At 44.7% G+C, this 13495-nt stretch overlaps 1 protein-coding gene across 1 annotated transcript; it reads left to right on the top strand.

The window, feature by feature from the left end:
- Nucleotides 1-810: 810 nt before the first annotated feature.
- LOC146342899 (vomeronasal type-2 receptor 26-like) lies at nucleotides 811-7107 on the top strand. Its single transcript, XM_084808066.1, has 6 exons — nucleotides 811-1031; nucleotides 3683-3974; nucleotides 4242-4373; nucleotides 5342-5569; nucleotides 5978-6104; nucleotides 6206-7107. Exons 1-6 carry the CDS (start codon nucleotides 811-813, stop codon nucleotides 7105-7107), a joined length of 1902 nt encoding a protein of 633 aa, XP_084664192.1.
- Nucleotides 7108-13495: the final 6388 nt, after the last annotated feature.

Below are 13495 nucleotides of genomic sequence, written 5' to 3'. Positions count from 1 at the left end.
CAAATGTCAGAACACAGAAGGTCAGAACTACGTGTTTGTAAATAGAACACGATGCGAATGTAGGGGAGCAGAGTTTTCACCACTCCCCATGTTCAGGATGCCAGAAGCACAGCCCTTTTTTTCCCTGAGAAGAGTCTAAGCATAGATTTCATCAGGTAATTCTGAAGGAGAGTAGAGGTTTTTAGAGAGGAAAGAGATTGGGAAGAGCACAGGAGGGGGAGTGAATAAAAAGTATACCTTTAAAGTGAACAAAAAGTATACCTTAAAAAAATACCCACACTCAAGGTATAAATGTTCAAACTACTGGGACAATTACACACTTTTCTTGGTTGCCACTATTTCCCTATAGACCTATTTGTTTCCCAAAGTACCACTGAGGTGCAAAGGCCTGAAGTGATCATTTCGTTCTCATAATTATACAAATCATTACAATTGATTAACCTGGCAAATGAGGGCTTTTGAGCAGGCCCTGGAAAACAGTCAACAAGCAAGCTTGCAAGTGGTAATAAATGCAACCCATGTGCCAGTGAGAACTGGGAGTAGGGGCAGGAGGAAGCCAGAACTCCTCTCTGACAGCCCCACTCCCTCCTTTTTTTATTTGGTATGTACAGGCTGAATGGAAATGTGAGTGTTGACAACCTAAGCTAGTATGCTGGGCACTTGTAATGCTACAAAAGCGAGAAGTAAGGCTAAGAAATTTATCTTGAAGACGTGTATTAACAGAGTCAGGCACCCCTCACCCCCACTGTAGCTGAACAGGGAGTTCCTGTTTATCGATACAGCGGAGCGTGTGTAAAGGGAAGCTTTGACATGAAGATGTTCCGGCTAGTGGTGAACCTGCTTCTACTGCCTCCCAGTATGTCCAAAGTAGATAGTAAAAGGTGTCTTGCGGATAGTCCGGTCCCTGTTCCTCATGAGTGGTATCAGCCAGGCGAAGTCATCTTTGGTGCGGTTGCTTCTCATATCAGTTATCTTTTCTATGAACTAACGTTCAAGGACGACCCTTCACAGAAGCTGTTAGGAGTTCCACAGTAAGGTGTTTGTTTGTTTGTTTGTTTTTCCTCCTCTGCATCTTCTGAGCATCAGGCCACAAAAGTGATTTATGTGAGAAAATGGATGCTCCAAGAAAACTATCAGAGTATTGGTCAAATCCAAGGACACTCCTCCATCTCAATTCCCTTTTTGAGTTTCCTGCATTCTTCTCAGGTTACAGTAAATATTTATTTATTTATTTATTTATTTATATGCTACCCAATAGAGTTCACAAGTTCTGGGTGGTTCACAAAAATTAAAAGCACAAATACTGTTGTTGTAGTTTTCTTCTCTGTCAAAAAATGACAGGAGGTTGGCGGCGGGGAGGGGGGACTCCTTCAAAAGTCAACATCCCACTCTTTTTCCTTCAAGGAATCCAAGGTGGCTTACATGATCCCCCTCCACTTCCATTTTATCCTCAACAAAACAGGATGAGGTAGGTTAGGATGAGAATCAATGACTGGCCCAAAGTCAACCACTGAGCTTCATGGCCAAGTGGGAACTAGAACCCAGATCTCTCAACTCCCAGTCCGAAACTCAAACCAGTACCTTACACTGACTGTCTCTTCTGCCACTAGGGACATACGGATTTGGTTAGATCTGTTAAGTCTGTGTTTCATGGATTCTAGGGATGGTGGAGAATTTCTCCCCGAAACTTCGGGGGGCCGAGCACCAACGTGTTCGGCCCCCCGAACAAGTTTCGGGGAGAAATCCTCCGCCCCCCCCCGCCCCCCCCGGGACGGGACTTACCTTCCCTGAATGTCCCTCCCGGCGGCGGGTCCGGCTGGCGGTTCGTCCGGTGTTCGAGCGGGGCGGGAGCGGCAGCCGGTCTTTCAACCGGCTGCCGCCCCCGCCATTGCAATGAAAGAAAAAAAAACACGTCCCCTGATAGGCTACGTGACGATTCACGTAGCCTATCACGGCAAGATTTGCAAAGTCAGCCGTGATAGGCTACGTGAATCGTCACGTAGCCTATCACGCGTGACTTAAAAAAAAAAAAAAAGTGTGTACGGATAATGGCGGCCCCCATAGGGAGCCGCCATTCGCGTTCCTTATTTGGTCGCTGTAGTCTACGTCAATGTTTACGTAGACTACGGCGAAAATAAGGGCAACGCTATTCACGTAGCCTATCAGGGGACTTTTTTTTTGTTTTTTTTTACTTTCGTGTTCGCGGCCGGGCGAGGCAGGAAGCCTCCCCCCCCGGCCTGAATTTCGGCCGGGCGAGGCGGGAAGCCTCCCCCCCCCGGCCTGAACTTCGCGGGGGGAGCAGCGAAGCGCTCCCCCCCACCACAAAAAAGCTGCGAGAAAAGGTAAGTGACTTTCGTTCACCCCTAATGGATTCTCAGACATCGTTCATTCCATCGTCTGCTCATTGATGGAATCTGACTTTTTGTAGGGAATGTATGTGCATTTTGTCCAATGCACACAATTGTGTATTAGCACTAATGCACATTACACAATTGTGTTTTTATACACATCCTCCCAAGGGTTTTTTTTTTTTTTTATGTCCACATGTCCACTGAATTCTCATGACTCAGAAAAAGTCATTCTGCTGCAGAATCTGCTGGCCAGACTTATAGAACTCCAAACACATTTGAATTCAGTGCAGATTTCTCTGACCTGAAAAATATATGGAATATATAGTGCTATGAGATTTAATGGGCTAGATTGAAATTCATTCAGTGAGAGCCAGTATGGTGTTGTGCAAGAGTGTTGGACTGGGAGCTGGGAGATCCGGGTTCTAGTCCCCACTCGGCCATGGAAGCTCACTGGGTGACTTTGGGCCAGTCACACACTCTCAGCCCAACCTACCTCACAGGGTTGTTGTTGTGAGGATAAAATGGAGAGGAGGAGGATAATAATAGTAAGCCGCCTTGGGTTCCTTGCAAGAGGAAAAAAGGCGGGATATAAATGCAATAATAAATTAAATAAAAATAAATAATTCAGTGGTCACCTGAGTGATCGTTTATTTCTAAATGCTGAGGTGGGAGAAATGAAGGAAATCACTTTTATCATATGTGTACGTTCTGAAAAACAAACAATCAAACAACAACAACAAGAACACACACACACACACACATTTATGTCACCCTTCATCCTTCCAGATATCTGGGCAGTGTACAAGAGTATGGTAAAAACTGTCATATAATATCTGATAAAACAATAGAACAACAACCGCATTGTAAAAGCAAACTATCTGAGCAAATATAATACACAGACAGATCATATTAAAAAAAAAAATCCCTGGGCTTTCACATGGCAAGGAAAGCATAGCTCTATGAATTCCAGACTTATTTCTTTGGGTTGATATTCTAAAAAAGGGAGCCTGTTACAATGTGATCCCCAAAAGACAAACAAGACAGAGGACAGGAGAAGATTGAATATAAAATACCCTAAGGTCAGAAGGAATGTGACTATCCCCTCAACTCTAGACATAACAGAATGTGTCGAAGATACTATGCCGAGAACAAATCCTGACATTCATGCATCATAAATTAAATGTGGGGACAAGGTGTTTAGTAGATCAGAAATGTCTGCAACAAATAAATGGATATTCTTCCATCTAAACCACTAAGAGAGAAATGACTAGGATTGTAGCATGATGGCTTACATTTATTTTCCTAAAATAATGTACTATCTCTATTGGCAGTGTTGTGACCAGCTTCTACCAGCATATCCTTGCCCTCGTATTTGCCATAAAACAGATCAATGAGGATCCCAGGATCTTGCCCAATGTCACTCTCGGGTTCCACATCTATGATAGCTACTATGATCTGATGATGACCTATCGGACCACATTGGACCTGCTCTTTAAAACATGTCGATTTGTTCCCAATTACAATTGTGAGGCCCAGAAAACCTTACTAGGCATTGTTGGGGGACGGGGCTCTGATATCTCCTTCTGTATGGCAGACATCTTAAGCCTCTACAAGATTCCACAGGTAGGAGAAAGCAAATAGGGGTGTAGGGATGCCTATTTAATTGAGTGAGGGATTTTGTGTTTCAGAGAAGGGAGAGATATGGATGAAAGAATAAATAATACTGGAAATTGCAGTATATTCCCATAATATGAGAAAGAGAAACAAAAGAAGCTCTTGACAAACTCTAACCTATGTTACAACTTCAGAAATATATCTTGTATTACCAGGAAAATGCATGGAGAGACTCCTCCTAACTTATCTGTACATTGTCTGTGCTTTTTCTTTTAGTTCACTTATGGCTCCTTTGCCTCAGAAGAGAGTGAAACAACTCAGGTCTCTTCCTTTTACCGCATGGTCCCAAATGAAGCCCATCAGTATATGGGAATTATCCAGTTACTTCAGTATTTTCAATGGACTTGGGTGGGACTCCTGGTTATGGATGATGATAATGGAGAACATTTCTTGAAAACCCTGGAGCCCTTGCTTTCCCAGAATGGAATATGCTCAGCCTTCACAAGAAGAATCACACAACAAGCCCGTCTGGATAAGTGGAATGAAATGCATGATTTATTTTTGAAAATATATATAGCTTTTACAGATGATAAGGCCAGTACATTTATCCTGTATGGAGAATTTTTGACTGTTACATGGCTGAGAATGACTATATATCTACGAGATCCTGAAAAAAGAGGAAGTACATCATATACAAAAATGTGGATTATGACAACCCAGACTGATTTCGTATCCACGGGGCTTGAGAGAAATTGGGATTTTCAGCTATTCCAAGGTGCCATTTCCTTAGCAATTCACTCAAAAGATCTTCCAGGGTTCAAGGAATTTCTTCAGATCGTCAAACCTTACTGGACCCAAAAAGATGGTTTTCTGAAAGATTTCTGGGAGCAAGCATTTGACTGTTATTTTCCAGATCCCAGAGTGGCAATGGAAGTAGATGAACTATGTACTGGAGAGGAGAAGCTGGAGAGTCTCCCTGCAGGTCTATTTGAAATGCACACGACTGGCCACAGCTACGCAATCTATAATGCTGTCTATGCTTTAGCTCATGCTTTGCATGCCATGTCCTTGTCTAAAGCCAAGCAGTGGGCAGTGGTGAGGAGTAGAAGCATTGATCTTCAGTCTCTGCAGCCTTGGCAGGTAATGTCTCCATCATCATGTCTTATTTCAATGACAAGACGAGCAGAAGGTGAGGAGAAATGTTTGAAAAGGAAAAGTTTTCCTTCTCAAAAACTGGTGAAAGGTGTTTTATACCTTTTTCACTGACAGAGATTTGCTGGTATAACATTGTCTCATAAAATGGGAGCCTCAAACAATTTCAGTCTGCAATCTCCAACACCTTATAAAATCTCTCTGTCTTTTTCTCTTTCAACAAGCTCCACACATTTCTTCACTGCATTTCATTTAACAATTCAGCAAAAGAAACGGTCTCCTTTAATGTTAACCGGGTAATGGGCGGTGGATTTGACATCATGAACATGGTCACATTTGCTAATAACTCCTTCCAGAGAGTGAAAATTGGAAGGGTGGATCCCAATGATCCTGAAGGAAAGGAATTCATCATTAATGAGGATATGATTTCATGGCACAGACATTTTAACCAGGTATGGATTCAGGGTACACTAAGGCGAAAATCTCTTTTCCAAATGGGTAATGAGAGTGCCAAATATCCAGTGTTCTGCCTGACCTTATGCAGCGTCATCATCTCTAGAAGGAAGTCAGTACTATCAAAAACTCTATGTTATGCTGAACTCTCCCTATATCCATTCAGAATCATATTATATTTTTTGATATATGAATAATGAAATCATGTCCAAGAACCATGATTCATAGTTAACCTAGGTCAAGTCTGGGATCTGGGTAATACACACACACACACACACACACACACACTCGCCACTAGCTTGCAATATGTGTTTATTAATAGGAAATGATACTGCATCAGATCTTCAAATAGACTATTAAATGTATGAATATATATGATCCTAAATACATTTTCTACATATGGATAGGTGATCCCTGTTTCTGTCTGTAATGAATACTGCCACACTGGTAAGCAGAAGAAAATGAAGGAAGGGGAAAAGTTTTGCTGCTATGATTGTGATCCATGCCCGGAAGGGAAGATTTCCAACCAGACTGGTAGGTAAAGTGGGACTTCAACTTTCTCATCAAACAGCATTTGTTCTTTCAGATAAATTGACACTGAAATGGGACTCCTTTCTCTTTTTATTTCTTTTCAGACATGACAGATTGTTTCAACTGCCCTGAAGATCAGTATGCAAGCAATGATAGAGTTGGCTGCATTCCCAGAGTTATAACCTTCCTGAGTTACGAGGAACCTTTAGGGATCACTTTAGCATCAGTGGCTGTTTCATTCTCACTGATCACAGCCCTGGTGCTTGGAATTTTTATTAAGCACAAAGATACCCCAATAGTCAAAGCCAACAACTGGGACCTCACGTGCATTTTCCTCATCTCCCTCATGCTCTGCTTCCTCTCCTCTTTGCTCTTCCTCGGCCAACCGGGGAAAGTGACTTGCCTTCTCCGACAACTGACTTTTGGCATTATCTTCTCAGTGGCTGTTTCTTGCATTTTGTCAAAAACCACTATAGTTTCTCTTGCTTTTAGAGCCACCAAGCCTGGATCTAGGCTAAAGAAATGGGTGGGGAAAAGACTGGCCCATTACATTGTCCTCCCATGCTCCTTAATTCAAGCAAGTCTTTGTACTCTGTGGCTGGCAACATCTCCACCATTCCCCGATTTAGATATGTACCCTGTCACTGAAGAAATCATTGTGCAATGTAATGAAGGTTCCGTCACCATGTTTTACTGTGTCTTGGGCTACATGGGCTTCTTGGCCATTATCAGCTTCATTGTGGCCTTCCAAGCCCGCAAGTTACCGGACAGTTTTAATGAAGCCAAGTTTATTACATTCAGCATGTTGGTGTTTTGCAGTGTGTGGGTCTCCTTTGTGCCAACATACTTGAGCACCAGGGGAAAAGACATGGTGGCTGTGGAAATCTTCTCCATTTTGTTTTCCAGTGCTGGCTTACTGGGATGTATCTTTTTCCCTAAATGCTACATTATGGTATTAAGGCCTGAACTGAACAGCAGGGACCAACTAACCACGAGAAAATATTAAAGGATCTGTCTTTCCCTTCTCAGTTTTGTGTTTTTGGAGTGTTTAGGGACAAGGTTGTTGAAGTAAGATTTTGCAGCATTGTTTCAGTTTTCATTGTGCTTTCTTGTCCTTCTTCTAGGGACGGATGAAAGTCCCTTACCTGTTGTCGAAGCTTGCTTCGCAGTGGGGGGGAGGCGCTTCGGTTCTCCCCCCGAAGTTCAGGCGAGGGGGGGGAAAGCACCCCGCCTCGCCCGGCTGAAATTCAGGCTGGGGAGGATGCGCCCCATCCCTCGCCAGCGAAATTAAGGCCGGGTAGAAGCACCCAGTCTACCCAGCCACGAAAAAAAAAGTAAAACACACACACACACACACTCACCCGTGATAGGCTACGTAACAATTTACGTAGCATATCACGGCTAGATTTCCAAAGTCAGCCATGATAGGCTATGTAAATCATCACGTAGCCTATCACAGGAGACTTTGAAAAAACAAAAAAAAGCGCGTACGCAAATGGCGGCTCCCATGGGGACCGCCATTTGCATTCCTTATTTTGGCACGTCTAGTCTATGTAAAGATTTACGTAGACTATGGCGAAAATAAGGGCAATGCAAATAGCGTTCCCTTATTTTCGCCGTAGTCTATGTAAATCTTTATGTAGACTAGATGTGCCAAAATAAGTAACGCAAATGGCGGCACCGATGGGCCGCCGCCATTTCCGTATGCACTTTTTTTTTCCCCCCAAAGTCACCCGTGATAGGCTATGTGACGATTTACGTAGCCTATCACAGCTGACTTTGGAAATCTAGCCGTGATAGGCTACATAAATCGTTACGTAGCCTATCACGGGTGTGTGTGTCTGTTTTTTTTACTTTACTTTTTTTTTTTACAATGGCAACGGTGGCAGCCGGTCAGGAGACCGGCCGCCACCCCCACCCCCAACGAACCGCCGCCACACCGCCCCCGGGACCCTCTGCCAAGAGGGACATTCGTCCATGGTAAGTCCCATCCCGGGGGGGGCGGGGGGTGGCAGAGAATTTCCCCACCAATTTCGTGGGGAATTTCCACTTTCCCCACCAGAAATTCTCCGCCATCCCTACCTTCTTCCCAAAAGCAGGTATGTTAAATAGTTCTTGTTGTGTCTGGGGAATGGGAGGTTGTGGCACTGAAGTGCTTGCTTGAAAAATGCACAATATATAGTCCTTCTACCTCTGCCATTTTGTGCTCCACATCTGTCATTAACCTATATCTTATTGCACTTTCTGTGAGTTCAGTGTCAATTCAACAGAAAACAATAAAAGCCTTAAACAGTTTTTAATTCTTCAAATCCCTCTGGTCCCTGCACCTATCCTTCTGATATTTTTCAGTTCTATTATCTAGGGTCACCTCTATAATGTATGCTGTTTTTATACAAATGGTTATAAAAATCACAGTGGGGGCAGAGGAAGATTTTTCAGTGTAGAAGAATGCATCTGAGATCTGAATTGAGTTAAGAATTCAAAAGGAGAAAGGAAATGACTCTCAATCGGGGAGGGGGGGGTGGAAACAAGCAACCAACAACCCAGAAGTTGAAGTCACCCAAACTCCCATGTTAATCCCTACATGCTCGCTACATATGGCAACTGAGAGGAAGACCAGAGATGATTTTAATATAACTCACAAGGGGCACATCCTTCACATGAAGCCCCTGGTGAAACCTTCCCTAGGGCTAGAAGATGGATGCATCACTCGCTCTGCTGCATTATTGCCTCCCTCCTTCCCCATCGGTGTTTTAGACGTATGCCAAACAAAGGCACTTGGAGAAGAATTTCTTCCTCTCCAAAGCCTGAATCGGTATGAAGCTTCATCTGAGTGCAGCATCCGTTCTGGTCAAAGGGGATGGACAGACTCCCCTGCGCCCAGCTTTCTTGTGTGCTCGCTGAGCTCCTGCATCGTCACAGCTCAGTGAGCATCTGACAAAGCTATGGGTAGGGAAGTGTGAATCCATCTGTACCTGGCTTCTCCAGGAGCCTGCTTAAGCCCCGCCCATTTTGCTCCCCCCCCCCGGACCTGAACTCAACCCCTTGGGAGCTCACCTATACTAACTCCAGGCTCATCCGGTGAGTGCCACCAGTTTCCTGACCTTTTTCATGAAAAATGAGCTCATACAATGCACACATTTACATATGCCCCGTGTCTTTTAGCTCCTTTTTTTCATAGTAAAAACAACACAAAAACAAAAATGGCTGGTGCTCACTGAATGGGACCTGGGTGAGTATGGGGAGTGTCCAGGAGGGCAGCAACAACATCCCTAACTGTGCCGACAACATCCCTAACTTTAGGGTTGGCCATCCTGCTAGTGAGCTGCCATTGTGTGCAACAATGGCAGCTTGGACACTTCTGTGTGGGGTATGTGGCACAATTGGTGGCCATAAAGGGCCCAGTTATATGACATCCCAGGTGCCGATGCACAATCGTGGCTCGCTAGGAGGATGGCCAGCTGCCGGGTGCTTGCTGAGCCGTGGGACACTTGCCAAGGGGGCCTGTGAGTGCCCTGCAGTTTGGCAAGTGGGATCCAGAAGGGTGGCTGAGGGAGAGTCCATCAGATTCCACACACACCCACGCACTCTGGTGGCATCCCTACTGGTCACTTCATAGGGAATCCCACTTTGCCTCAGGAAGCACTTGAAATGGTCTGAAGGGGCCCAATTCTGCTCGGGTTTCAGGCATTGGCAAAAGGTGGTGGAAACCCCTACTGCGTATGGCTCTCATACGATGTACAGATCCCCACCCGTTCTGGTGGGGAATCTGCGGGGGGGGGGAGGCAATCTGTTCCTCTTCCCCCTGGAATCATCATGGAGCAGCTCCACTCCGTGAGTATTCCAAAGAACTGAGGGCTGCTTACCTGAACTGATCAGAACCCTTCACCTCCTGGCCGATCGCCATTTCTTGTAAACAAAATGGCAATCGGCGGGATGTCCCCCTAGACTTATATGCAAAATCGAGCCATGAATCTCACGTATATGTCTATGTGTACATAGATTCATGCGCAAGATTCATGGATCTATTTTGCAAATACGTCTATGGGGACATCCTGCCGATCGCTATTTTGCTTACAAGAAATGGCAATCAGCGGGGAGGCGAACGGCTCCCGGTGCAACAAGCAGCCGTTGCATTCTGGGCAGAATCCTCCAGGACAGGAGGTAAGTGGGGCTGATCCACCATGGATTCCAAAGAATCCAGCCTCATTTGAGTCCAGGGCGGATTTCTCTAACATCCCTACACATAACACACACAGAGATGCTTGCCCATCTGTGAAGAGGGTTCCCAAGGTTGAATTGAAAAGCTGCTGGAGTGAACAGGTGTTTTTGATGGCAGGCGATGACATGACACAGTCCTGCTTCTGCACTGGTACTTGAAGCTGTCAGTCTCCATTACTGCTGATGCCTCTGCCCACCAGCCTATCTTTCTTTTAGTGCAGTATCTCAGCTCTGAAGTTGGAGCGCATGTTCTATTCGAGGATGGCACTTGCTGATGCCTGTTTTTGCTTAGAGTCACATTCCATGATGTTTTAGATCCCACAGTGAGATGCAGAACATTCAGGGAATTTGAAAGCACTAATGCAGAAGGGTGTTATTCAAGTGATGGATATACACAAAAAGGAAGGAGAAGGAGAAGGAGAAGGAGAAGGAGAAGGAGAAGGAGAAGGAGAAGGAGAAGGAGAAGGAGAAGGAGAAGGAGAAGGAGGAGAAGGAGAAGAGATGTGGGGGTTAACAAAGGAAGTGCCCCAGTCTTAAGAGTAGCATCAACAGGTTCATATAATTGCTCAGGAAAAGGCTTCCCTTCTGCTAAAATCATTTACTTCATCTTGGAAAATCCACAAAGACTATATCAAGTGGAGCAGTATACTCTGCATCTAACTGCCCATATTTTCCCAGGAAGGGCACATTTTAAAAATGCCCTTTAGAAAGAGAACTGGTCTACTGCTTCCAACAGATCTGATGACTGGGGATGCACCAGTCCTCGGCATCAGGAGTACAGATGTAGGTAGCTTATACAGGTAGACCTGGCTTCAGAGAAATATGTATACTAGGTCTACATCTATGTTGTCTGTCAGTGTGGAGATCTGGCACCCAGGAAATGTCTTTCCTTCTGCAAATGAATCCCTCCGTTATTATTTATTTATGTAAACATTTGCTTGGCTGCCTTTCAGGGCAGAAGCTCTCCTAAGGTGGCTCAAAGAAATATTTCCCTCGATCCTTTACTTTACATGATTAATACATTAATGGGGGCTGGGCTGGGCTGGGCTGGGCTGAGCTGACCTGGGGCTGAACTTTCCTACGTGGCTTGCAGTCCATGCCAAGGATCAGTGCTCCAGGCAAGACACAAAAGACTGGGGTATCTTCACAACATGGTTCTTTATTACTAAATACCTGAGAAAATACTAACTTCTGAAGAGCTGCCTGGCACTAGGGATGTACGAAAGTGACTTACCTGTTTGCGGATTATGTTGATGGTGGGGGGGAGGCGTTCCGTCCCTCCCCCGGGAATCCTCACTGGTGGGGGAGGCGCTCCGTTCCTCCCCCCGGAATCCTCAAACGTCTGGCTGTGCTCTGCGGCAGCTCCGTGGAGCAGCTGGCCAGGCCCGGCCAGGCCAGAGCTGTTCGCAGCCAGATTTCCAGCTGCGGAGGGCTCTGGGTTAAACAAACAAACAAACAAATGAACCGCGTACGCAAATGGTGGCGGCTACGGCCACCACCATTTGCATTCCTTCATTTTGGCCATCTTAATCTATGTAAATATTTATGTAGACTATGGCAGCGAAAATAAAGGGGAACGCAAATAACGTAGCGGGCGCTATTTCGTCCCTTTTTTATTCCCCATTTTAAAACGACGAATCAAAAGGGGACGCAAATAGCGCCCACTACGCATTCCCCTTTCTTTTCGCCATCATAGTCTACGTAAATATTTACCTACATTAAGATGGTAAAAAGAAGGAATGCAAATGGTGGTGGCCGTAGCCGCCGCCATTTGCGTACGCAGTTGTTTTTTTTTACCCGCCCAACCATGATAGGCTACGTAAAGATTTACGTAGTCTATCACGTCATTTTTTGTTTTTCTTTTTAAGCCTAGCCATGATAGGCTACATAAATCTTTACGTAGCCTATCACTTTTTTTTTTTTTTTTTTTTACACAAGCCTGGAAGTGGCGGCGGCGGCAGCCGGTTGGAAGACTGGCCGCCGTCGCCGCCTGGAAGATCAGCTCCAGGTGAGTCTCATCTCGGGGGGGACCTGTGGGCGAGGTGGGGGGGGCAAGCTGTTCCACCACGGAGTTTGGGGGACTGAATGCACTGGCATTTGGCCTCACCGAGATCCGTGGTTGAATTCTCTGACATCCCTAATTCAGACTGATCTGCATCTCATTCTGATCCACACCAATTCAGTCCAAATCACCTCACTTCAATTTAGAATTTGTATCTGGAACCGAAGTGGTGCACAGCCCTAGTTAAGACTCTAGTACTTGGTTCATTAGAGGTTCTGTAGTTTATGTGAAGGCTGAGAAGCCGTCTTTGTGAGGTATCTTAGTTAATGAAGAAGTAAGAGCAAAAATTGTGATGATGGTCTCCTTGTTACATCAACGTTCCTGATATAATATTCCAATCTTCATAAGGAAATCTGTAGTGTCCTAAATATATGAAGGATGTTTCTGGACTAGTAGGTGAACTGCAGAGACAATATATGGTGAAATTCTTCCAGAGACAATATTCTTGCATGAAACTATAGGTCATCCTTTGTTGTTTTTATGGATTTTTGTAGCATGTAAAATCTTCCTGCTGTAGGGGTGAGGTTAATTAAAAGGTCAGCAGTTAAGCTAGTTCATAAGCTTTCTACCGCTCAAACTTCTGTTTTTGTTTTTATCTTAGGGCTGCTCATCTTCCAGCATCCCAAACTGCCACTCTTAGTATCCTTTTAACATTATAGCTAATGGTGAAGGCAGAAGCTGAAATGTTTTGCACTAAATGTATATTCAAATCACTCTGTTGCTTGTCTTTCCCGATCTTCTTGACATTCACTGTACACTGTGTAGTGGTCCTCTATGTCCTGAAATATTATTAGAAAAAGTCCATAGCAGCAAATGCTGCACATCATTATTTGTCTTTTGCCAGCCTCATCCCCCCACCATCCCGAGGAGAAAGATTAGGAGGCCTGTTTACCGACTGACCCTGAAAATAATTCTGTAGGTCTTAGAGTAAGTCCCACTGAGTTCAAGGGAACTGAGTGTAGGCTAATAGACATAGGTTTCATGGAATGTTTCTATAAGACATTATTTAAATCTTTTGAGGAAACTGCTAAACATTAATCAATCATTCATTCATTGCCTCCCCAGCCTTCCCTATTAGCCAATGTCCTATCAATACAGGGAGTGTATGAGT

Source organism: Heloderma suspectum, chromosome 6 (genome assembly GCF_057233095.1).
Source record: "Heloderma suspectum isolate Gila_16-S chromosome 6, 16-S_ref, whole genome shotgun sequence".
NCBI lineage: Eukaryota > Metazoa > Chordata > Lepidosauria > Squamata > Helodermatidae > Heloderma > Heloderma suspectum.
The sequence above is the reverse complement of the archived record's forward strand: the minus strand, read 5'-3'. Positions and strand labels throughout refer to the sequence as shown.